The sequence below is a fragment of the Neopelma chrysocephalum genome, unplaced genomic scaffold (assembly GCF_003984885.1).
Source record: "Neopelma chrysocephalum unplaced genomic scaffold, ASM398488v2 Primary Assembly neopelma1_108, whole genome shotgun sequence".
In the NCBI taxonomy this organism is placed as follows: Eukaryota; Metazoa; Chordata; class Aves; order Passeriformes; family Pipridae; genus Neopelma; species Neopelma chrysocephalum.
Genome location: NW_020897773.1, coordinates 3,326,482 through 3,353,182, shown reverse-complemented (window position 1 = coordinate 3,353,182; position 26,701 = coordinate 3,326,482). Strand labels below are relative to the sequence as shown.

The window sequence follows — 26,701 nt, the reverse complement described above, 5'->3', positions numbered from 1 at the left end:
TTATTTTGAATGAAAAAGTGATAAAGGAAAAATTCTACTACTGCACTATGCCACTGAGGCTGGCAAAGTGAAAGTAGTAATTTAGTAGGCTTCAGTTTTATGAGTCTCTTTCCTTTCTGCACTACCATATTGCTCCAAAAAGAGGAAAAGTAAAAACTAGTTCTTTCTAGCGGGTTACAGGCCCATTAGATTAAGCATAACAAGGCTGAGGGCTGACATCACGTTATCTCACCAGGTTACTGCATGTCAGCTGATCTGCAATAACTGAATGTGCACATGGTCTTAACCAAAGATAAATGGAAATAGCGTGACAAAGACAAATGGAAAATAATGTTATCTTGCAATGAAGGAGGAGTGCAGTGAGTCCAACTGCTGCATGATTATGCGAGGGCTTAGAAAACCCACTATCTACATACAGAGGTGCTTATCCAAGATCAGCTGATACATGGTGACTTGCTGCTCTGTGATAGTGGCATCATCTGCTTGGGCCCATGTACTGTTCAGACTTGCATCATTATTGTGGTTTTAAAAGGCTGTACACAATGAGGTTTTAATTCATGTCATGTCTAACATTATGTCCAGAAGTCAAACTTAAATATAGATGTAATAATCAGGAACTCTTCAATTTGAAACACAGATTTGCTTCCTTGTTTTATTGGGGGGGGGGGTACATAGATGGCCACAGGTGCTGAAGAAGTGTGGGAACAATGAAGTATATCCTTTAAAAATGGAGGTTTTCGTGGCCTCAGCTACACAAATATGTTAGAAATAAATCCAAAGAAATCACTATAGTATGTTATCATCTATTAAGGTTACATTGCAGCTGCATGCTTGGTATCTATACACAGTACTTCTGTATGAATGCAGGGAAGTCAGGGCAACTTGCTTTTTTTCACTAGAAGTATATATCTATAAAGGAAGGCTAAAGGTCTGCCTTCAAGTCTGTAAAGCATTCATTTCATTTGTCAATTCCTGGACATTTGCAAATGGTAACTTGGTGACCATTGCAGTACCACATGCTCTAATTTTGGAAATGATGCCGATATATTTGCCTTGTATGACACTTCTTTTTAACTGCACCTAGTCTATTCATTTTAAAGGTGGTTTTTTCCTTGTTTTTTTTAATTTATTTTATAATCTAAAATAATATATGTATAAACATATATATAGCAAATAGGAAAGCAGGTACATAAAGTGTAGATTCTGAATAGTGTAATTATGGATCACTGTAAAATTAGTCAGCTTTTTTAAACCTCAAGGCCTTTGATTTCTTAAAAGTACTGTGAAAAGGTGCATATGCCATTATCATTACATGCTGGTTTTCTGCATTTCATAAATTAGTAAAAGAGGAGTTTGTTTTAAATCCAGGACAATTTTATATTTCTTTGTATATGTTTCTGTGTAAAGAGAGTAAGCATATGAATTAAACATATGAAACAAATAAGCTACTGCATCCATGGTAGAAAATGGGTGAAATCTATTCTAAGTTATATTTGACACATTTAAAATAAGGAAGAGCTACAGTTACTTTCCCAAGAAAACTGGGAAATTGCCATGCAACTCATATGAGGCAAAAGATGAGCATGTATTGGATGAGGTGGGTCCCCTACTGACACCCTATAAGCATGGAAAAGTAGGACCAGCCAGTAGAGAGATTTTAAAACAATCCACAAGGAAGCAATGGGAATGTTTAGAACATTGTTTAATCAATTGAGCAAATCTCATCAGGGAATGGTCATTTTATTAATTTTAAAAAGTCTCATAACTGAAGAGGTGAAAGCGTAATGCCAAAATGTTGAGGAACTCCAAAGGTATTCAGCAGCTGCTCAACTGTGCAACTGCAATATACAAGCACTATTGGGAAACAAAGTCAGGTATTTAAAAAGAAAATAAAATATGGTGGAAGAACTCCTGAGTTCTTTGCTTGAGGGACTTCCAGAGATGAGCTGTGGAATATTCTTTCTACAGGGAGTGGTGCTAGGGTAGTAAGAAGAAGAGGGAACAGACACAAGAGCTATGCTGGAGAGGTGAACATTTAATTACGTTTCATCTGGGAGTGTAAAAACTTTTAAGAAAGATGTACCACTACCAAGGACATGAAATTTCAGATAGAATTGCCACTTATTATGCACAAGTCCCTAATCTCGTTCTGTGCAGTGGTTTTCTTTTTTTCTCCTCAGTGTAAAAAATATCTTTATTGAAGAATAGAATTGATTTTACAGGAGAAAAAAATATAAAGCCCTTAAGTTAAATTTTAATAGACATTGAAATACTTTATTAAAAGGTAAATGTCTCATTAGAGTGAACGCTTTAATAATTAAAAATCAATAAAAATGAAAACATGCCAATATCACAATCATCTGGAAAATCTACAGCCTTGGTCTCAGGTATGACTATGTATGGGAAGTCCCCTTAGCCCTGTGTGCACTCAGGCACAGGAGTTTATAGGCAAATCCAGCAAAAGAATAAGCCTCCGCCCTTAGTGGGAACAATACACCATCCCTGTGTCAGCAAATACCTCTCACTGCTCTCTGGCTTTGAACAGAAAAGTCCTTTTTAGTCAGTCAGTCTGTTCTTGGCTTAATGATTCACAATTACTAAAATGTGATGCCAAAAATCTTTCCATTAGAGAAAAATGTTTCCTCTTTTGTTACCATTTGTGAAGAATTGGAGTATGAATGAGGTTTGGAAAAAGGAGAAGCAGGGCTGGGCCCTGGCTTTTATAGCCAGAAAATTCTTGTATCTCTTCTGACTGACACTGCAAGGCTTTCTGTTTTGAAAGTCTAAAAGGAAAAACTGTGTTTTATCCTCTTGGAGCTGAGGGAGAGGACAAAGAAGGAAACCTTGAGCTTTCCTCCTCCTTCTCCCCCTCCTCATCTTGGCCTGAATCTCTTGGAAAAGAAGAGAGCTCAATTTGGTGAAATAACTCCTTTGGAATATCAATTATCCATCAAAAAGACGTCACAGACCTACTAAGCTGTCAGAAGGCTTGTCACTGCCGCATGCAAGTCTTCAGAAGTTACATCTGAGGAGGGAAGATGTTGTTAGAAATCTTTCCTTGTATGACACACTGTCTCAATTTCTTGCTAAAACAAGTCTTAATTAGTTCTTCTCTTTCTTCTTCCCTTTTTTTTTTTCTTTAATACGCAGCACCAAGGAAAAATTGGAGTTAAATTTAATGTTGGAACTGATGACATCGCTATCGAAGAGATGAACGCAATCATTAATGATGGGAAATACCACGTAGTTCGCTTCACAAGAAGTGGCGGCAATGCCACGTTACAGGTGGACAACTGGCCCGTTATCGAACGTTACCCAGCAGGTAAGGGCTTACACAAACACTCGTCACGAAGAGGGTGGGGGACGCGTGGAGTTTGGCTCATTTTGCTTCTCTTCTGGTATAACATCAGCTTCTTTGCAGTGTTTCAGTAGCTAATTAAGTAGTTAGAGTCCTGAGCAATGTACAGTTTATGATGATGGCATTTCCTAAGTGAGTTTAAAAGCACAAATTCAAGTTATTAGTGGAAGTGGAAAAATAGAGTTATCAAGGCATGAAATAGTAGTTTTGTTTCTTGTTTTCATTTGTTTTCATTGAGTTATTGTTTGAGGGGGGAAAAAAAAGGCTTTGACAAAAGCTACAAAGTAAAGTGACTCCCAGATCTATCCCCAAGTGATGGAGTAAAACATTTACTGAGGAAAAGGTTGTCTGTGTTCTTTTGATGACAAGTTGTTATTAAAGCAATCTGAAGCTTATGAATTTAGCAGAAGTGTTCCAGCAGGCATGAACCAAAGGGTGTAACAGTTATCAATTGTACAATCAACCAAACAACCAAATCGAGATGCCTTAACTTAAAATGCAAACTACAGGATATTACTTATGCAAATGATGCTAGTCATTAAACGAGGGCAGCTCATATGAAGACAGAGTTGCCTTGATCAGGCCTGTATTTCATTTTATGCAAATACCGTGCACTGAAGACTATTCTGTTACTAATTTTATTCATTTTTAAAGACAACAGGTTTTTCAGACATGCAGTCCCTTTCTTATTGAGTAGGACTACTGAGCCATTAATGGTAACTTATAAATCTGCATGTTATCTCTTAGCAGTTGCTCTGTGTGTTTGTATTATTAAACAAAAGGCAGCAAATCCAGAGATGTAAGCAAAAGCAAATATGAAAACAGAATGCCTATTACGTAAATAACAGTTTTGATTTATCTGTTTAAAAGTAGAAAATTCTTCATTTTTGGGTGTGGAGTGGGACAGGAAGATGTGTTTCACTAGTAAGCAATGCATAAGCCCCTTCCTTAACTAATTATTAGTGGTTAGGGTGGAGTTTTTTGTTATTGTTGTTGCCATTTTGAATTGCAGTCCTGCTATTCACTTGACTTTTTAAAAAATCGAAGTAGTTTTTTCAAAATCCACAGGTGAAATATAACCCTTCAGATCATTTATTGGAAATAATTTAGAATTTAAAGTAAAAATGAAAGTATGTATTGCTAAAAAAATTATGTATAGCAGGAGCTGTTAGAAAAAAACACCTATGAGCTAATGTGTTATGAACGAATGATGGCCCTGGAAGTTAGTGCCATTCATTGTTTCTAAGTTAGACACATCTGTGAGAGATGATAAATTCTTGAGGGAAAGGGGGATAGTGAATGAAATATGTCCTGTGATCTTTCAGATATTCCTATTTCCCCCATATACCCCTTGTTTTCTAAGTTTGCAATGTTTGGTAAAGGGTTGCTGAAATGACAAGGTGGAAGCTGGGGAGGACTGTATCTTACTTTGTGTTCAAAACCTATGCAGCACAAAGGGGAAAATAAGTTTGGGGTGTTCTTTTGCCTCTTTTGTTTTTTACCTAAATGATGAGCATGAATTTACCTCTTCCAAGCTCAGGAGTGATGCATGCCAACAAAGAGGAAGTCAGACAAACACACCGGGAGGCCTGTGTGGTTGAACAAGGAGCTCCTGGACAGGCTGAAACACAAAAAGAAGCCTGCAGTGTGTGGAAGCAGGGTCAGGTAGCCTGGGAGAAATACAGAAAAATTATCTGAGCAGGCAGGGGTTGGGTGAGGAAAGCCAAAGCCCTGATGGAATTAAATCTGTCCAGGGATGTCAATAGGCAACAAGGAAACCTTCTACAGGTATGTCAGTTATAAAAGCAAGATTAGAAAAAATGTTGGATCTCTCTGGAGACCTGGTTACCAGGACACGTAGAAGGCTGAGGGGCTCCAACCACACTGCCCAAGTCACAGAAGTGAGGCCACACCTTGAGTACTCTATCCAGTTCTGGGCCCCTCAGTTCAGAAAGGATATTGAGATGCTGGAGCAGGTCCCAGACAAGAGCAACAAGGCTGGTGAAGGGACTCGAGCACAGGTGAGGAGAGGCTGAGGGAGCTGGGGCTGTTTAGCCTGGAGAAGAGGAGACTCAGGGAAGACCTCATCACTCTCTTCAACTACCTGAAAAGAGGTTGTAACCAGGTGGGGGTTGGTCTCTTCTCTCAGGCAACCAGCGGTAGGACAAGAGGACATGGTTTTAAGCTCTGCCAGGGGAGGTTTAGGTTGGATATTAGGAAGAAATTCTTTACAGAGAGGGTAATCAGGAATTGGAATGGGCTGCCCAGGGAAGTGGTGGATTCACCATCCCTAGAGGTTTTTAAGATGCGGCTGGATGTGACACTTAGTGCCATGGTCTAGTAACTGCAGTGGTGTTGGATCAGGGTTGGACTCGATGATCTCGGAGGTCTTTTCCAACCTGGTTGATTCTGTGATTCTATGATTCTAAGGACTAAGAGAATGAAGGTTTGAGACTATTTAAGGAACATGAAGCTGCACAAGTCCATGGGACCTGACAAGATACCGCCAGTCCTGAGGGAACTGGCCGAGGAAGTGGCCAAACTTATTTGAGAGGTTGTGGCAGTCTGATGAAGTACCCACTGACTAGAAGAGGGGAAAAATAATCCTCATTTTGAAACAGGAAAATAAGGAAGAACCAGGGAACTACATGCTAGTCAGTGTCACCTCAGTGCCTGGCAAGATCATGGAGCAGATCCTCCTGGAAACCATGCTAAGGTACATGAAAACTAAGGAAGTGATTGGTGACAGCCAACAAAGGTTCAATAAGGGCAATCTTATGCCTGAAAAGTTTGGTGGCCTCCTACAACAGGGTTATAGCAGTGATGGGTGAGGAAAGAGCAATTGGCGTCATCTGCCTGAACTTGTGCACTGTCTGGTACAACATCCTTGTCTTTAAATTGGAGAGACATGGATTTGACAGATGGACCACTTGATGGATAAGTGATTGGCTGGATGGTGCACACAAAGAGTTGCAGGTAATGGCTCAATGTCTGAGAGGAGACCAGTGATGAGAGTGGCATTCCTCAGGGGTCAGTACTGGGACCAGTGCTGTTTTAATCTTTGTTGATGACAAGGACAATGGGATCAAGGGTACCCTCAGCAAGTTTGTCGTGAGTGGTGCAGTCAACATACTGGAGTTGCCATCTAGAGAGACCTTGACAGGCTTGATAGGTGGGTCTGTGCAAATGTCATGAAGGTCAACAAGACCAAGTGTAAAGTCCTTCATCTGGGTTGGGACAATCCCAAGAACAAGTACAGGTTGGGTGGAGAATGGATTGAGAACAGCCCTGCCAGAAAGGATGGTAGTGGATGAGAAGCTCAACATGCCATGGCAACGTGCACTTGCAGCCCAGGCAAATGGTGCCCTGGGCTGTATCAAAAGAGATGTGACCAGCAGTTGAGGGAGGTGATTCTGCTCCTCTACTCCACTCTGCTGAGACCCCACCCGGAGTGCTGCATCGAGCTCTGGAGCCCACAACATAAGAAAGACATGGACCTGTTGGAGCAAGTCCAGAGGGAAGCCACGAAGATGCTCAGGGGGCTGGAACATCTCTCCTGTGAAGACAGGCTGAGGGAGCTGGGGCTGTACAGCCTGGAGAAGAGAAGGTTCTGGGGAGACCTTATAGCAGATTGCAGTACCTGATGAGGGCTACAAGAAAGCTGGAGAGGGACTTGTTACAAGGGCATGCAGTGATAGGACTGACCTTAAGCTGATGGGTAGATTTAGATTAGATATTAGGAAGAAATTCTTTACTCTGAGGGTGGCGAGTCATTGGCACAAATTGCCCATAGCAGTTGTGGATGCCCTATCACTGGAAGTGTTCAAGGCCAGATTGGATGGGGCTTTGAGCAAGTTGGTCTAGTGGAAGTGTCCCTGCCCACGGCAGGAGGGTTGGAAATGAATGATTTTTAAGGTCTCTTCCAACACAAATCATTCTATGAGCATAAGAATACTTTTTTTCTCTGTTCCGTTTCTTCATGAAAATACAAAGTGCCTGCAACAAGGGCAAAGTGCAGTTGAGTTCTGAAGATAGGGTCACACAAAATTTGTTTATACTGAACACAGGTCAATTTAGAAAATAGAGTGATTTTCTAAAGATGGGATTACTGGAATTGGAGCGGGTTGGATGTTTTCTTTTAAAAAGGAAAACAACAAATTAGAGCTTTTTGAGCTACCATGAGCAATCCACGCGCAAGCTGCATTTCAAGGCATTTTCAGTTGCTTCATTAGCTGAGGTACAGAATCCCTTGGCTTGCTTTGCTGCTGGATCTTCCAAGACTGCTATCAGCCTATAATTTTCTTTGCCTTTCACATAGCAATATTTTATGGCTCCTGTATGCCATTACATTGTTTTTGATTTCCGTCCTCCTCCTTTTCACCTTCCATTCCTTCTCCCTTCCCAGCACGAGCACATCTACCCGTATCTTTCTCTTCTGTTCCCATGCTGCTCCATCAGGTTTGGCAGCCTTCATTTAAACCCTTTTTAAACACTAATTTGTTCGCAGACTGGTATTGATGTACATTTTAGAAAAGACATAGGCTTGTCCTGAAGACTGTGAGCGAGCGTGATACTGAAGCAAGAATTGAAACTGAAGATAGTAATGACTTACGTTCAAATCTACTACTTTCATTCCAGTTCTAAAAGTAGTATTTCTAAAAGTGACATTTTAAAGATACCAGACAACACAGTGTGACAAATGCTGCTGCATCCTGTTTAGATGTGCTTCTACTGTGTCTGTTTTAGGGATGGACAGTAGTACCTGGCACTACTGGTTAACCGGCTAACTTGCTATTGGCTTGCCTTTTGGATGGAAACGTGTTGCAGTTGTATGGTATCAACAGAATTTGATCCTGTTTGCATGAGTGAGGACTCATTAACTTTCATTCCCATGCTAGAAAGAATGTTCTTTTCTGCTTTGTACCTGTTTTTTTGAATTTTTCTTTCTGCATGAATTCTTAATTAACCTGCACCACTGTGCATAAGCAAGAGTTATCTCTCCTGCTTCTGGTTTTGTTTGGCTTTTTTTTTTTAAATTAAAAATAGAAAGAAGATTAGCAACTTAATTAGTAAATTTGCTATTCTTAAATATGCTGGATTTCCTTTATCAAAAATAAAATAAGATTTAAAAAATTGGTTGCCTAGAGCATACCAACTGATCAAGTCTTCCCTTACCACAAAAGATTTTTCTCTGAATCACACTTCCAGTTGGAGTGTTTGATTACAAGACATCACTTGTTTGTGTTTGGTGTCTTCAAATATTGGGTGAAGATTTTCTGGGAGAAGCATCTGGTCAGAGACTCAGGATTTTCCAGCTTCATTGCCTGTGTATCCTTCATAAAGCCCCATCTATGCTGCAGATAAGGGCACCCAAGCCCAATAACAGTGGGTGCTGCATCGCTTGCTAGAAGTGTGCAGCGGACACCCCTGTTGATGCTCAAAGTGACCATCTTTTGAAAAAGAGCTGTGGCTCTGATTGCTTCAGGTCTATGTGGGATTTCTAGGAAATCTGAACTCAGTCTTAGGTCTCAGGAGCTACCCAGAGTTCAGTGTCCTTGCAAGGGGTTTTCTAGCTGTTGTAGCACAGGTGATCATCCAGTATTGCTTTATGATCAGTCAGAGAGTGATGCAAAAAGTGCATGTGGCAGTGCTTCACAGGGCTTCCACGGTGGCTTTGTAGGTTTTATCCTAGAGCTGCATAAAATGCAGAAGTGACCCTGAAAGATAAATAGAATCTAGTATCTCTCTCTTGTTATTTTATTCGTGAACCCACTAGACTTGAGTTTTCTTTGGGCCAATGCACCTTCAATTTATATCTGACTAGGTGTGAAATGAGAGAGCTGTGAAAGGAAAAGAGGTAGAGGTGGTCAGTGATAGAGGATGATCGTCCTAGTAAAGGTGGATGGTTGTTTCTTGAAATACAGTTAGGATAAATGTGATTTAGTCTTAGACGAATGTGAAGATTTCAATATCCTGAAATAGATGGATAATTTTTAGAAACAGAGGTTTAGATTTAGTCTTCCAGACTACCATCGGAGTAATTTTTTTACTCTTTTAGTTTCTCTCTTGCCATTTCTCTGAGTAACACTCCAATTTCTGCCCTTTATTAAATGTTTGTCCTTTGTTCTCCCTTTCTCGTTGTGTTTGTGACTGGTGGGTAGCCCTATGATTGCAAAGAGCGCATTGTAGTTTTTTGATAGCTAAGATGCCCATATCTGCCCTCAATTTATATATTCCATCTTTCTTAACTAAATTCAGTATTATGTCTCTTTACTGAATTATCATCATCTGTCTGCACCTTCCCAAAAGAACTTCAGTATTTTACCTTGGCCTCCTTTTCAGATAGTGAATTCACATTAACTTATCTGGATGCAGCCTAATTTATGATCATATTAAACAGGAATGGGAAAACTGCTGACTGTGCAGTCAGAGTTCCTAATCAATAGACTATCCCCATTTCCATGCAGATCCTTTCTACTCCTTATAGCTTATCTTGTCTCCTTCACTACCTAGTTTTAATTGCGCTTTGCAACTGGCTGCTGTTGAGGCAACGGGACTGCACCATAATAGCAACTCCAGCTACTTCTGTGAAGAGGCTGCTCTTGTAACATCAGTTAGGTAATAATTCTACACTGAAATGTAGATTTTCTAAAGATACATAAACCAAAGAACTTGTTAATTTGGGTCAAACTGAACTAATGATTATGGCCAAAGTTAAAAAAAACCAAAACAACAAAAAAAGGAAATTTGTTTTAGTAATGTCAAAATATCAATTTCAGTATTTTCTAAATAAAATATTCTGATTTTTCATGTGAAGATTGCCCAGTGTTTATAGAGGATTTAGGTAATCTGAGAACAAAGCATTTTATTTAATTTGAAACAACCTTTTCTTCCTTACCTGAAAGAAAATCTGTTTCATATCAGATCAAATGGGGAGAAGAAAACACCCAAGTCTTTCTCACAGCAGTGCTCATAGCCATATCTATTTAACATGAAAAACAGTTTTCTTAATTTTCTGATTTTTGTTCCTTAGTATATTTTATTAGTCTGGGAACATATATCAAAACAAGCTAGAGGACATTTTAAAGCCACAATAACCACCATTTATTCTGAAAGAATTTCAGAATCACTTTTCTGAGACTAACTCTATGCTTTCTGTGGTCAAAGGCAGTTTACCCAATGCTAATTTTATTAAAACACACAGCACAACTAATCATTTTTCCAGTGGTAACTTACTCTTCAGGACTTCCATCATAAATCAGACTGATGCAGAATTTTCTGGATAGAAAATGATCTATTAGATATTGGCCAATTTGTCTATGGTTTCAAAGCTGTTCAATCTACTAGGAATGCTTAGCAGTTCCTGGAACCCTGCAGCAGTTTGGAAGACATAGTCTGATGTAGACAAGTATATAAAATGAAGCCTTCCCAGTCATCTCTGGATCTCTGGTCGGCCTTAGAAAAGCATAACTTTATTGCAGCTGCCCTCATGTACTCCATGGGTCAGGATGTGTCAGGGATGTGCCTAACAGACTGAGATCTGACAGCATGAGCGTGTCACTTATATTGTTTGCTCTAAAGAGGTTGTCCAAAACACTGCCAGACTACTGGAACAGATGTATCTCTGTGATTGGGGAGTACAGATTGTGATTGAGCATATAGACCAAAGAAGAACCTGTGTGAGAGCCCATGTATACTGGCAGAAGATCAAACTGCAGGCTGACATTATGCTTAATGCCAAGTACCTCTGAAATAAGGCAATTGCCAGCTGAAGCCCTGAGGGCTTTGGTATAATACAGAATAATTCTGCTCTTCTTTGGTTGGTTGGTTTAGGGTTTTTTTGGTGGTTTTGTTTTGGTTTTGTTTTTTGCTTTATCACATAAGGTTAAACATCTGAGGTCACACATTGTCTTTAGGGACTTTCTCTGGATCTGTGGGCTGACGGTTGTTATCGCACAACATCCAAGGGCTAGCGGAAGGGAGCATGCCATTTAAATGCTCCTCTTGTTCCCTGTATTCTGGAAAGTAGGAAAAGGGTCTGTTGTCTTTTCATGGGTTACATCTGGCTTTAAGATAAATGCTAGGAGTCAGCTATTGCCATGTATCCTATTTAGGGTAAATGGCATCCATTTGTCTTGATTTTTGTGTTCTGATTGACTATAAAATTAACAGGAGACATTTGTGTCAGTACATTTGTTTCTCTATGAATGGATTCCAGTATTTCCCAAGCAATCCATATACTTGCCTAACTTGCATACTATTGGCTTAGAAATAGCTTCCAAATTCAAGCCCCTACAGCCACTTCTGAAGAGAACCAGAGATGTTTTTCAGGTGTAAGTGTGGTGGTAGGGAGAGCTCTCGAACACTTTCACAAACATATCTTTGAATATTCCAATAAAATGGACAGTCATACTGTTATCACCACATCCATGCAAAATTATAATGGTCAAGGTGATGTAGGAACCTAACAAGTAGATGATCACTTAATATTTGCCTTGCCTTGCATGTGCCATAGGGTAAGTTTTCAAACCTCCCTGGCCACTGCAGTTAGGACACAGGACTTTTAGGGTGTTTTCCAGGATAAAATAATATAACCCTTTTGACTGCTATTTATTTGTCCAGCAACACATCACCTTTACCCTTTTATTCCTTCTTTGGATAAAAGAATGTATCTTGGTTCTCTCTTGTGTGCTTTCCTTTGCTATGGTCAGAGTTTCAACTCCTGCAGTCAGATCTGTCATCAATCAGTCTTGATGGTAGACATAGAGGATATAAGGAAAATCCTCATCTGATAAGCTGCAAAGCTTACAAACTTGGTGGGGACAATGCTTCCAAAGACAAAATAAAAACTGCCTTTCTACCCAGGAGGGAAGTGCAATGGAAAAGACTTAAGTTCTGTTCACAGCAATTAAGCCTCTATGAAACACATACTGCCCCATGTCTCCTGTTTTGTATGTCATTTTCCTGCTGTGAGAAACTTGCAGTGTTGATGAAACAAGGACACCTCATAATACTTTACTTCCCTTGGAGATAACAATGTTAGGAAAAAACAGGAGGATTTCTCAGGAACTCTCCATCTGGGAATGTATAGAAGATGAATTATACAGTGCAAGTGAACACTTTATGGATAAATTTGTGCCATATGTATAAAATCAGGCTTTAGATGTGGGAGATGTGGCTCTAAAATATTTAGTCTATGGAATTAGTAAGAGGAGAATGGGAAAAATACCGGCTAAGTCAGTAGTTCCTTTGTTACCAAGTAATGGCTCATCCTCCCTGATTTGGAAAGCAAAACTCATCAGTGTTATTTATGGCCTTTGATGTGTCCATGGAGTTACATCCCCCAGGGGTTCTGTTTATGCTGAGATCTCCATCTGGGAGATCTGTTGGTTACAACTCTTGTAGTTAAACCTACTCTGGTTTGATATGAGATAATGGGGCATAAATATGAATGAGTTAACATACTTTTGGGGTTTTTTAGATTTGCAAAAAGTCTTTAACAAACTTCTATATGTGAAAATATTCAGGAAGAAATTACACAACCCTGGTGGTAAAGGCTGAGTTCTCTAATGGATCAGACTCTAGCTTAGGGGGAATAGAGGCACAGATTCCCACCTAATGAAAATCAAAGGAGTAAACCACTTTATTTTCAATGGAAGTATGATCATTTAAACCTTGTTATATATTGAATAACATTGATTTTTTTTTAAAATAGAAGTTAGAAACCATATGTACCAACTGTTCTAGAGATGATTTCAAGATTACTACAGAAGAAAAAAGTTAGTCACTGAAGAATCAAAAAAAATAAAAAATATGCTTCCTTTGGGCAATGAAAAAACAAAATGGAAAAATGAAAGGTATAAAAAACCCCAAAAAGGTATTTTAAAATGCAAGCATTTAAACCCCCCAGATTTTTACATTTCTGAAATTAAAAAATTAATTTTTGCATGTAATTTATTTGTATTTTTTTCCAGAATGAGAGTTTTTGTAATTTCTTTATTAGTTTAAACATTTTTATCAGTCAAAGCATTTTTCATTCTTATCCTAAAGTTAAAAAAACTACTTACTCTGTTGGATATGCATCATAACAGTAAAGGCAAAGTTGATCTAAGAAAGATAATGCACATGGGTGAGATCATTTGAATTTTCATAGAAAATATTTTTAATTGATTGCACTGGCTCAAGACAAAGGTGTAATGCCTTAGACAGCTAAAGGATTATTTGCATTATCAGTCAAAAACCAAGTAAGTTCTGAGAATGTTTAGAATGCTACAGAAATGTTGATGGAACTTTATTTAAATCAATGGCTCACTTTCCCTCTAAAGGATTAGAAGTTTGGATTTTTTTTCCCATTCCCATTTCTTTATTTTCCCCATGTCTATTTAAAAGTTATGTTAGTGCTACAAGAGCTTGAGAAATGAGAAAGAAAACTGTACTGGATCCAGTCTACTCCCTTGCATAAATTGTTTCTTAGAAGGTAACTTAAGAGAAAAGTCCTGCTCTTAAGAAATTTTCTTTTGCTTTCAGTTCAAACACTTTTAGATTTATCCGACTTTGTTCTTGTACGTCTTTTCACAAACTAGTTTTCTCATTTCTCTGTTCATCATAATAGACTTTCTTTTGATGCTTTTTTTTAGTTTGGTTTTCAACAGCACCTGTGTTTGAAAACGAATAGTGAGGACACTAGGACCTCCTGCAAAGACATATGAAGACATTAATGCTGCCAGCCATCTCTGCATTCTAAGATCTTAATTTTCTCTTTCTTACCTCAGAACTGAAAAGCCCAATATCATTCTGCAGCTGACTACCTACTGAATTTCTTTCCTGGTGAATTCTCTCTCACAGCATCCCAATTTATCGCAAGAATTGGTGTGACTGGTCCTATACCTTAAGTGTGTGACCTGTACTTTGTAGTATAAGCTTTAGTGTCACTTCTATTAACTCAGAAGGGCTCTGTTCCTCTTGGCTGATATCTGCAGCCTCTTCAGCATTACCAGTATGTCTACTTTGATGTAATCTACAGATTTCATTGTGTGGTCGACGTTTTATACTGAGATCAGCAAAGAAAATAGCAAAGATGATTGATTCTGGAACTCATCTCGGGTACTTTCTTGGGAGTTCCACCCTGTTAGTTTTTCTGTGGGAAAACCACTGGTTTTCCTTACATACATATCTCCAGTGGTTGCTGTGGTAGCTCCAATGGCACAGTCCAATGCAGGTTTGAAATTCACCATGATATTCATCCTGATAAACTAAATGCTGAGTTCTACATTATCATGTTTGCTTGACTTAGGTACACATAGATCTTCCACTCATTCAACTAGATGGCATCAGCTCTCCAAAATACTTGGAAAGCTTTGGTGGATCTGACCAACCTACTATTTCTTGTGGATTTTTATTTTTCAAATATAGGTAATATTGTGGGGAACATGAGGACCAGAATATGGTATAGTTGCCACATTGGCAGGTCTGAATGTGACAAGAGATGACTGTTTATCATCTGTGTGAATGATTCACCAAGGAGCTAAAGCAGGCACTGTAATGAAGTGGGAGTATTAGGCAGAAGAAGATTCCAATGCACTAACTAGTTCCTGAAAGAGGCTTGCATCCTGGGAATATGGGCACTTTGAGTTTGACCTTTTATTCAGAAGTCTGTCAATAGCTACAGAAGCGGGATATCAGGCTATGGTCTCTACATGAGAGAGAGGAAGGAGGAGAGAAAAAAAAATCCTTGTTCGATGCTATCCTTTGTTGGGTTTTTTTATTCCACTCTTTACTACACAATTTTTGCACTCTATTTTTTTTCCACAGTTAATCAATGATTTGCTACATGGCATCATATTGAATGCTTTACTGAAATCCAGATAAATTAGATATACTCCATTTCCTTCATCTAGAAAATCACTTATCTTATCAAATAGAGCTATTAGATTAGTCTAACATGATTCGGTAAAGTTTTGCATTTTATCTCATTTTCCAATCACTTCCATGTCTTTAATTCTTTCCTTTCAAATTTGTTCTAAAGCACCGTGTATGGCTAAGGCCGGACTAAATAGTTTGACTGGGTGGCTTTTAGTTCTTCTTATGTAAAGCTTTTACACTTTCTGTTCTCTAATACAGGAAGTAACATGCCCCATTGGATAGCTGTATTTAAAACCTCCCGGCTTGTTATTTTACAGTTTTGGGATAGAGATCATCTTCCTCTATTTCTGACCCCACAAGTTCATTAAAAATATAGACATTGCTTTTTTTTTCTGAGCTGTGGAGATCTACATTTTCATAGACACATTCCTGTTAGTCAATTCAATCTGCTGCCTTGGATCATCATCAACCTCACTACAAAGTGACTTCTCTTGACTCTATGATCTCTTTTTGTTTATAGCACTTAAGAATCTCTGGCTTTTAAATCTATTTTATTTTCTTTGGAACATCCTTTGAGCCTAAGTTTTGGCAACTTTACTTATGTATTTATTTATTTTTCTAATTCTGAAAGCCACTGCTTTCTTTCCTGAGCAAGTCTGGGGTTTTAACCTCCTAATATAGTCTATAACAGCATAGATAATTATGTAGTCAGTCTATGAGGTCTCCCCTTGTATATTTTTAACCTTGCAGATGCAAATTAAAAAAAAATATTATTTTAATACCTTACCTTAAAGAATTTCCAAGTGTTGTTCCTGGCTGAATCCAGCCCCTTATACTGATTACACAATCTGATTTCCTTCACCTGATCAGATTTTGTTCTTTTGAAATCAAGAATGTGATTTACAGGCTTATTTTTAGTTGCCCTTGTGTTAATTTGAGTCAAATCATGATCACTCAATCAAAAAATGTGAACTACAACTAACTGTTCTATGATGTTTTTATTACTTGTCCAAAGCAAAGCTAAAATAGCATTATTTTTTGTTTGTTACATATGGCAAAAATCTTCAATGAATATTCGGGGAAGCTGATATCTACCTATACTTATATTATGATGTTCAGTTATAACATGAATTAAAGAAGGTGTTCTACCAGTGTGTAAAATAATGGCATGGAGAATTGAAAATAAGGCAAGGAAATATTCAAAACTCAATTGCACAGATTCTCCAGAGTAAAGTAAGATCGAAGAAACTATCTTGGAAGAAGCAGGAATCAAAATACATGAAAAATTAATCTTAGTTACTGAGACACAAACCAGCAGTTAAATGATGGATGTAACTAGGCCAGCGTGCTACCTTCCCTTTGCTGAGGTGTAATTTCACAACTGATTTCTTGCATGTTTTTCTGATTCATACAGCTCTGACTGCTCCTTGGTTATGATTAAATGTATTTTTCAGCATGTATCCAGGTCTCACTTTTCATACCATTTTATTGTTCATGTGAAAGATAGATGTTAAGAAAAATGGCAATTTATATTCCCATTCTCTTTGGTGAGCCTCTGTTGCAGCTTAACCAAAGTCAATGAATTATTTTTTTAAAAAAACACTGCTGCCCTTTGAGAGATTATGAAATTGTTCCATCCTACTGCCATCTTTAAATAAAGAGCCTAGGTGATACCCAAACAAGACACTACAGTAAGTCTCTTTTCAAAAAGTGATTTCACTAAAGTTTCCCAAATCAGATTTTTAATTTGACAGCTTATCAGGTCTTTCTGTCAGATAATGCTATATAATAATGCCTCTCTAAGGCTGCAGGCAGATTTTTTTTTTCCTTTATTTTTCATCTTGGATATCCTGACGAAATACAAAGGCTCATCCCTTCTTAGGCTTGATAGATCCTGTAATTAAATTCAGATCTTGATAAAATGTGTGGCACAGTTGTCATTACTTGATCACAGAAGGTATAACACCTTTCAGTTAAATACAGCAAGGCAGCATAATAGAAGGAGAAAGAAAATGTTAAATGAACAGTGATTCAGAAAAAGATGTTCTAAAATACTGGAAGAGACAGATATCTGCTCTTTCTGTGTCTTGTGGCAGAGGATGGGCACCTGCTTACCATAATTAGGCACACAGTGATATGGAAATGGAATATCTGAAGGAGACCACAAACTGTACGGATTCAAGTTAGACGAAGAAAGTGGAAATGAAGACAGATCTCAGAATGAAGCATTGCAAATCCATGCTGGTCCCTTTTGCCTCTTTAGGAAGGCCATTATCTATTAGCAATCCCCAAAAGTAGGATCACAAAAGACGAAATATTGCCAATACTTTGAGATTTTTTACGAACTTTTATTTGTCTTGGCATAGGTTTTCTGTGTAACGTGCAGTATCACAACTTATCCAATGTAGTAGAATAAGTTAGAAATGGAGGATTAACATGTTGTTGGTTAAGAAGAGAACAATTCAATAAAATTCTTTACCAAGGAATTTTAGCTACTTAGTTTCCTTAACAATATCTGGTATCTCTGACAGGATCAGTGACTTAAAAGATACTTTTCATTCTCATTTTCTCTCCCTGTGGCAGGACCATGTTGTCAACACAAAGCTTTGAATACCAGATTCCTTTATTTCTCTTTCCTTTCAGCCTCCAGTGGGTTCATAACTATCTCATTACGCAGGACTTTATATATAACATGTCACTCACTAAGTCAAACCTGCAACTCAATCCCCTCAGTAAAACAACTTTTGTGTAACACTTAGGCTGGTATGGTTGTGATGGTGCCCCTTACTTGACGTGCATACACATGTGTTTGCTTTAAGGCTGATATTAAAGCTCCCAGTGGCTGGTAGAGCATGCAAGATCAGAGTATGACAGTGTGCTTCTGCTGTGTGCTCCTTCTGCAATGCAGTTTGTTTCCATTAGCTTCTGGGGCAACCCTGAAGTCAGTCTGAAATGGGAGCCTTTCTCAGGACAGAACAAATCAATGCAGCATTGAGCCTTCCAACCAGACAATCTATCATATGGAAAACAAAATTAATTTCTCTGCAGAGCTATTGTGTTTTAGGTGCTCTGGGAAGATGAGGTATTTTTTTATTTGGGGCACATTTGTGCATGTGTCCCCAATATATTTTACTGGTGTCATGAGGTGTGACAGCAGAATAGTACTTTATGTCTTCAGGATAAGAACTTCCATTAAACTAACTAATTCAGAAACAGTCACTATAATTCATATTGCAGCTGGGAAAACAGCACCCTGCTCTGTCCTAGATATATTTTCCAGAGACCAAACTTCATTAAGCAGGTATCCAGAAGGACACAAATCATTGCTGTCTGGAACATGTGAGTATGTGCATTCTTAAGACTCTGTGTTTCCTCTTTGTACCACGTGAACACAGGAGAGAAGCTGTGCAACAATCTCTTCATCCTGTGGTGTGATTAGCTTTCTTCAGTCTTAACCCCTGTTGGTTAAAAAAAAGAAGAAAACGTCTTGCAACTGCAGCATCCACACTGTCAAAATAACTTTTTCTTTAACACTTTGGGTTTGAGATTAATGGTACCTTGTTCGCAACCAATTCTACAGGACTGTTGTGTTGTATCATGGATTTAAAATTAAGTTCAGAGTGTTCAAGAAGTGTTTAAAGAGCTACCTTGACCCTAGCAAAGTATAGTTAAGCCAGAGGATCTTTTTTTTTCCAGTCTATCCTACCTGTCAGAAAAAAACCAAACCAAAACCCAACTTTGTACGATTTATATAACCTAGAACCCTTATTAGCTTCACAAGAGTCAGATTTTGTAGTTACATCATTTCAAATAAATTTGAAGCAGAAATTGAGTATCTCTCATTGAATCAGAAGCATGAAACATTTTGTAAAGGGCATCCTGATTTCAACCCTTTACATGCAGAAGTTAGCTGAATTAAAGGCAGTAAAATTATGCTTTTACAAATTGGTTTAATTGAGATGTGAATGGTTTATTTTCCTCAATGGACTATTTCTAAGGAGTTAAGTGTTTTTTTCTGTTGCAGCACCAGGTTTAGTGGACATTAAAAATTGAATGAAACATGATATTGTCACGGTTAAGTATATCTGAAGGCAGTTTTGATATTCCTGTTTTACAGAACTGATGGGCATTAATAGAGCACTGGTTTAAAATTTTAAAATTATGGTTGCACAATAGGGAGATAAGAATAAATATGTCCTTTTCAAAAGAACAAATGATGCTAAAAATGTAACTGTAGCTGGGTATAGGGCTAAATCTTGAAAGTATGCTCTCCTTTTCAGAGCATGGTGATTGCCTCATGGTAATTTTCAACCAAAGGATTCTTGAGCATCTCACTTTAGGATCCTGTAGTTCTCTCCCATGCAAATTTATGTGTGTTTTTGTCTGAACTGAAATACATACTTCAACTCATGACAGTCCTATGGCTGCACTGTCAAATCCAGAAAGCTGTGGTAGGATATGGTACACATGAAGGATTTGGACAGAGAAGTTTCAGGCTCAGTTTCAGGGTTCCTCCTCCCCTTTTTAATTTTTCTGGTGCTCATAGGTATCCTGTGTGTAAAAATCATCCTTTAAGAGCCAAATCACAATCCATAGAGAAGCAGTACTGCAGTGTGCAGTGTGGCAATGACTTTGGGGAGCCTGCATATCACAGCCACACCTCTCATTGTCAGTCCAAAAGTTGATGGATACTCTTCATAGAAGTGATGAGGAGTGAATATAGTTAATTTTTCATTAGTCAGCTTGAGCTAATAAGCTCAGTATTGCGTACAACCGATGGTCCTCAGCAAGGAGCATTCACTGGCCAGAAACACATGCACTGGGGTTCTCTACTGGGCTCAAAAATACCTAACACTTTTATAAGTGGCACTGAAGTCTGCATAAAGTCATTGCTGATGATGTGTGACTGTCATAAAGACAAGAAAAGTGATAAATAATAGAGAGAGCAGGGCAAATGCAATGTGCTGACCTGATTGGTTGGGAAGCCAGGAGGATTTGAAGAAAGTTGCAGGGGTCTAAGGAGAAGGAGGAAAGGTTATGGCAATGTAGACAATGTCCTGGGAAAGTATCATTGCAGGAAGATACTTGTGGGGCTCTCGTCTTCCAGGTTGCTCTGTATGAAATATTATGCGATGCTGTGACAAAGGAGTTAATGGAAATCACTTTGTGGGCACAATAGGCTAAAAGGTTAAGAAATGGGGAGGATTTTATTGCCCTTTACAGCACCTGGAAACCAGCTCTGGAACAGGTATCAAACTCTGCACCTGAGGTCTGTTGTTCTATCATCATCTATAGAAAGAAACAAATTGGTGCATGTGTAACAAGATCCCCAAAGAGGCACTATCTCAAGTGATTTATAGTGTCAAAAAGGAAAACTACGCAGTGACTTGATTACAGTTTAGGTGCTTTCAGGAGGATAAAACAATATATGTTTACAGTGCTCTTTAGGTATTCCTAGAAAGCTGTAACAAAAACTAAGAAATACATGGGAAATATAGAGCACATAATTTCAACAGTGAGCCTTGGAATTCACTGCTGACAGATTTTCCCCTGTTGTGTGTCATCACATTAGGAGAAGATATTTTCCTGGAAGTCCTGTTTGAGCCCGTTACAGATTATGAATTAACCAAAGAATAGTTTTATGGCTGAATACAGGATCTAGTGGGTCAATAGTCATATCCTGTGATGTGCAGATCAGATTACACCTACATCTTTATTAGGAATGTATTATCAATATAAGAATAATGCTCTGGTAGCAATGTGTTCATAATGCAGATATAACTATAACTTTCCAGGAATTAACCAAGTCAGACCAGAAAAAATAATGTTTCCAGGTATAATTTCTATATCCAGAAACATTACTGTGCTAAACAGCAACTATACAACACCTTAAGCATGTCAGTCCTATTGCATTAAACTGAGAATGTACCTGCAAAAGAGCAAAAAGAAGAATACTGAAAATATTACTCTAATCATAATGTATCATTTATCTTCATCTTTCTCAGCTTCATATATTTATACATCCATAAGTCCTTGTAGCTAGGAAAATGATTCTTAGTTAGCTACTCACATATCCATTCTATCTGATGGCTCCCAGTTTGTTGCATGTAATTTTTCCAGTAGCTGACTTTACTTAAAGAGCATTCTATGGAGTAAGCTTGTGTACAGCTTTTCCAGCTGAGCTGGAGAGATGAGCCATGTTGCAAGAGTATGTCAAAATAATCTGCTGCCTGTAGACTTCCCTTATCTCTCACTGCTCTGTGGATGTGAGTACTATGGGTGTTCTGTGCAGAAAACAAAACGGGATGTTGCTCCTATCTTTGTCAGAATCATGTTTTAGCCTTGTACTTTATTGATGGTAACAATCCATCCTGGCAGTTAGACATATATTAGTGCTAATTGAACATACCTCAGCCATGAAAATTTGTTTGTAAGTTTAGTGTTCTACTTTAGAAGCAGTGGCAAATCTGTGCACATATGAACAAAAGCAGGGATGGTAGGTAGTTTCGTTTTCCCATCTAATCTATTGAGTCCATGCCAGACTTTCATGGATTCCATTAGGATGGACAGTAGATTGATGGACTGAGGTAGTCCTTCTACTTAAAGTCCTGAATTTTTATCCTGAAATATGCTTATTAAGCTGGAATGCATTAATATTTTATTAGTAAGTCATCTGCATATTTTAGCTGTTAGCGTATTATCTGCTTAGAATTAGATGCTTATTTAATACTTCACCTTTCCCAGAACCATCATTTAGAAATAAAAATAATTTAAATAGCATATTACATTATATTTTAATAATGCATTAGCGCTTCGTGTTAGAGAAGTTACAAGAGTTCATAAAGCTGGAAAGATAATATCCTTATTTAATTTCAACATAGTGGGTTTCAGTATGTTTTTAAAAGGTCAAGTGGTTTCCTGAGAAAAAAGTAGATGTGTAAATTGTGCTAGCAGAGCTATTTTCTTTCAAAAGTTGTTCTTTTTCCCATTTAACATTTCACAAGTGTTTCAAAGTAGAAGTCAAGTCTACTTTTTGGATATTGCATCAGCAAATGGATTGTTGTAAAATAAAATGAAAAATTAAATATATTGACAGTTGACTAGTGATTACATATTTCCTTGCAAATTCATATATGCTTAAATAGTTCAATATTGATTGTTTTTTTCATTCTGGTGTTTCAACTCGGATTTACTCTGAAAATCAGGCCAATAAATCTAGACCTACATGAAAGTTAGCTGCCAGTTTTGCACTGCCCATCCAAAATGTGCCTTGTTAACTTTAAAACAGGGCAGCTCCTCATATGAAAGTGTGTTCTGGGAAAGAGCTTAATGAATTGGGATATCTTGATTTAGCTGGTGCAGGTCAGATCCATATGTGTTAGGTCTGGCACTGGAGTCAGTGGCTTTCTCTTCCAGTTGCCCAAGGCTACCTTGACACCATCTGTCATCTGAAAACATCCAAGAAGAGACCTGTAGCTTCAAAGACATTTTCAGGTCATGATTTAGTAAGGCACTCAAGAATTGCTTCTGTGGTCAATGTGCCTTTAAGGACTTTTACAGAATAGGATGCACTGAAATGGACTTTACATGAGAGTGGTTTGTGACAACACTGACAGCCTTTCCCCCACCTATTCCCCCTTTACTCAGCAGTGGGTCTTTCTCCCATTTTTAGAGAATACAAGGAGTCATGAAGCACAGACTTCAGGAGAGTGATAAATGCTTTAGTGTAACTTTATCTTCCCTTCTTTGAGAACTTCCTGAATCATACCAGAAGGGAACTATAGAAGAGTTTTGAACATAGAAATCCAGAGGATTTGAGCAATGCAGTTTTCAATTCTCTTTAAAATCATAATTTCAAAACAAAATTAGATATTTCACAACATTTCTCAGTATTCTAAGTTATACTGCACAAAAAAATGAGGTAAAAGATTGTAGTGGCTTTGTGTAGTTAAATGACACTTCCTTTTCCCCAGAAGGAACAGGATATTCCATACCACATTGTATCAGCCCATATGTATAAACAGACGGAAGGAAGAGAACTCTCTCTCTTCTCTTCCGGGCCCTGAGCGAAGTGGTTTTCGGGTCAGTTCCTTTGGGGGGAAGAAAGGCGTCGATTGTGTGGGAAGTATCTTTATTTTTAGTTCTTCTTTGTATGCATATTGCTTATAGTTTTTTTTCTATCTTCGTGTAAATATAAAGAATTTTCCTTAGCAGCCCTGGAGTAGTTTCGTTTTGTTTTCCTCTTTTTCCCTTCCCCCCACCTTCCCTTTCTCCCTGGGGAACTGGGCGCAGACTCCGTAGATACCTGGTGTTCAGCCAAAGTAAACAACCACAAACATAATGACAAGGGGAAAATACTTCGCTATTTGGAAATGCTTTGCAGATTTAAAAAAATAAGCTGCATTTCATAAAATGTTATAGCGTAATGTTACATAACACAGATTAATTTAAAGGGGAAATATTAGTGAAACTTTTTTTTTTTAAATTTATAAATAGGGAATGAGTTTATTTCAACTTCTAAGAGAAAAAAATTAAATCACTGCTGGGAGTCCACCCACGGCCATTATGCCATTGCACGGTGGACTGCTTGTTATAGTTCTTCAGTCCTAAAGCACTCCTCTGCTTTTATCTCAGTGAGCATCTGTTTCTAATATTTACAGTTTCTGTTTCTATGTCTTGCCAAAAGCATTGAAAAACCCCTATATGTACAAGTTTAAACCTTTCCATTTGAAATAGATTATTGTTTTATAGTAAAATGTCTGCAAGGCTTAAATACACAAATTGAAATGCCACTTTTAGACAGAATTGAATGTCTGGAGCTCACTTTGGCCAAGGGCTACTTTTTTTTTTGACTGCACTGCTGACATAGAACAGATTTTTATCTCTTAAATGCCATTTTCTATCTGTATGGGCACATTTGGTTTCTTCTGCTTGGCAAAGGCTTGTCCAAATAATGACCTCAGTTTTGTTTCCATTTGTTTCCAAAGGCTTGCGTGTAATCGTGCTTGTCCCTAGGAGAACAAGCTGACACAGCCTGGGCAGATGCAGTGAGTGTGACCAACTACCTGTATTGTCCAGGACTTTAGGACAGAGTGGGGGGTTAACTCTGGCATTTTCATGCTTTGTGAAAGAACATGAAACTCAACATTTTTAAAATTCACAGTTGCAGTCAAGTTAGTTTGTGTGCTGTTGATGAGGGTTGATGCTGACTGCTTTGGATTTCTTACCTTTTTTATGAATTTGGTCATGTGATGAGCATGACATTATCTTAACTGCACCTGCATTGCCTTTGAACAGTCTGCTAGAGCTGCCCAATTGCTGTAGCTTTGATGATCACAACTGAAGGCCAATACTCTGTTTTCTCTTGTCAACCACAAAAGCAAGAGCAGAATTTAACCCCAGAAGATTTTTTAAATTGTTTCAGATAACTTTTCATGTTGCAAAATGTCCATAAATGACATAAGGGAAAAATAGTTAGATTTTCCCAAAGCCTTTCACTGACTGCAATAAAATGCAGTGATATGAGCAATGACCTTTTGACAGTTTGTCCTATTCCGACATCAGAACTTACAGAGTGATTAAACTTAATTGGGAGGCTTACCACACAGTTAATAAGACCTTTCTTATTGATGACTTCTACCTGAATACTGGATACTCATGACATTACAGCCCAACAGGAATTTAAAATGACAGCTGAGCACAGTGCTTCCCATTTGCCATTGTTCATTTATATAATGTATTATTTCTGTCAAGAGACATTCTATATAGCACTTCTTTGCTAACATGAAATGAAGATCATCCAGATTGCTACCTGGGCAAAAGTCAGTAGAACACATTCAGTAGTTGCTATCTCAGATCTAGCTAATTTTAGATGCAATATGGTTGAAATATCATCCATTTTCCAGCTGTTGAAAATCTATTGAATAAGAAACTGCTTATAGTCAACTTCTGGTTAAATTTCTATAGGAAAAGTAACGTTAAATGCTGTGACATTATGATTTAGAAACAGTTCAGAGTCCTTTTACCTTGGAGATCTGCAAAATGTCACTCTTGGAGTGATGTGGGGCATGGTACTGTACTTATAACAATTCATTTTTTATACTTTAATCTTCCTCTTTAATGATTTCTATCAATTTTCCTGCCTATTTTAGCAGCAGTCATACAATATTAGCTCCTTAAATACTGCACAGGCAGTACACAAAGGATCTTTTTAAAACTCCTGGTAACAAAATATGACCTTTAATTTATCAGAGAGGTCTTATGTTTTTTTTATCTGCTTCTTGTTGCTTTTCATCTTCTCTTGCTTGTTTTTGATACAATACACCAATTTCTCAAAGTAAGTGATCCAGCACTGCACAAACTCAGGCAGGTACTGCATTATAGTGAGGAAGTAAGAAGCAGGAACAGCATATTCTTCATTTAATTACTAATTAATCCAGTGCAAAATAACAAGAAACAAAACAGGGCAGAAAGCAGTTGATTTGAAGTGATGGTTCAGCTCTCCCTGAGAGGTTAATGAGTTCTCAGTCTCATCCTGTAGAAAGTTGTAAAACTATTACTTAGTTTGTTTAGTACGCAAGTATGAAACAAGGAGCTTACAGGTGAATACAGGAAGTTTTGGTACAGTCTGTAGGATAAGTGGAATGGGAATCAACTTACACATTCATCTTTCAACAAATGTGATAACTGTATTATTCTGTAGAGCAACCTGAGTTTTGCTTTGTTTTTAGCAATTTTATAAGCCACCAGTGAGAGATTTTACTCTGCTGTGAAGACTGCTATCGGTTGTTCTGGGAGAAAATAGTGTCTTTGGATGCTTAAAATTCATTATAAGGAATTTGGGAGTTTCTGTAGGGTGAAAAGGGTCATATTATATTATGGTCACTTAATATAAACTTGCCAGACTTGACGACTTCAAAGTTTGGAGAAGTTATACCTCATGGTGGTTTCTCTCTTTATAGGTTAAATTTTCTGGAAAAGGTAAGGCATTGAAGAGCTGCACTCTTACTTATTTGCTACAGGTTCTTTCTGTAACTTGAGAGTTTCTTTGCGCTTTTATCTCCTCACCAAGCTGATGGTAAGGTTTGTTCAAAATGTTCATATGTTGCAACAGTGTGTGTAGCTTCCCTCTGAACACTGGAGGAGGCCCAAATCAGCCTTCTGGATAGGTAACTCCTTGTACAATAGTTTCCGAGGCTCGCCACTGTATGCTCCTCTATCTCTCCCACCACCTCATCTACACATTGTAACAAGCAGAGCTGACACCTTTTAGCAACAGAAAAAATCACATGGCTTTATCTGATCCATCTAGAGCTCATTCCTGGATCAAACACCACATAGACAAATCTGTAAGCACTCAGCAAAAATATAGGTCAAAGCAGTGTCCCCCACAAACGCAGTGATTTCCTGAGGTGAACCTGGACTTCTCCTCTTCTCTTCAGCCAGTCTCAAGCACACTATTACATGTGTGCACAGTAATAG

At 38.0% G+C, this 26,701-nt stretch overlaps 1 protein-coding gene across 38 annotated transcripts in view; it reads left to right on the top strand.

Moving 5' to 3' along the window:
* Window positions 1–26,701, top strand: part of NRXN1 (neurexin 1) — a 713,001-nt gene that overhangs the window by 582,780 nt on the left and 103,520 nt on the right. For all 38 annotated transcript variants that reach the window (XM_027696600.1, XM_027696599.1, XM_027696611.1 and 35 more), the window contains one exon: window positions 3,151–3,322. In XM_027696600.1, coding sequence (XP_027552401.1) covers window positions 3,151–3,322 — 172 coding nt within the window. The remainder of the gene's footprint in view (window positions 1–3,150; window positions 3,323–26,701) is intronic.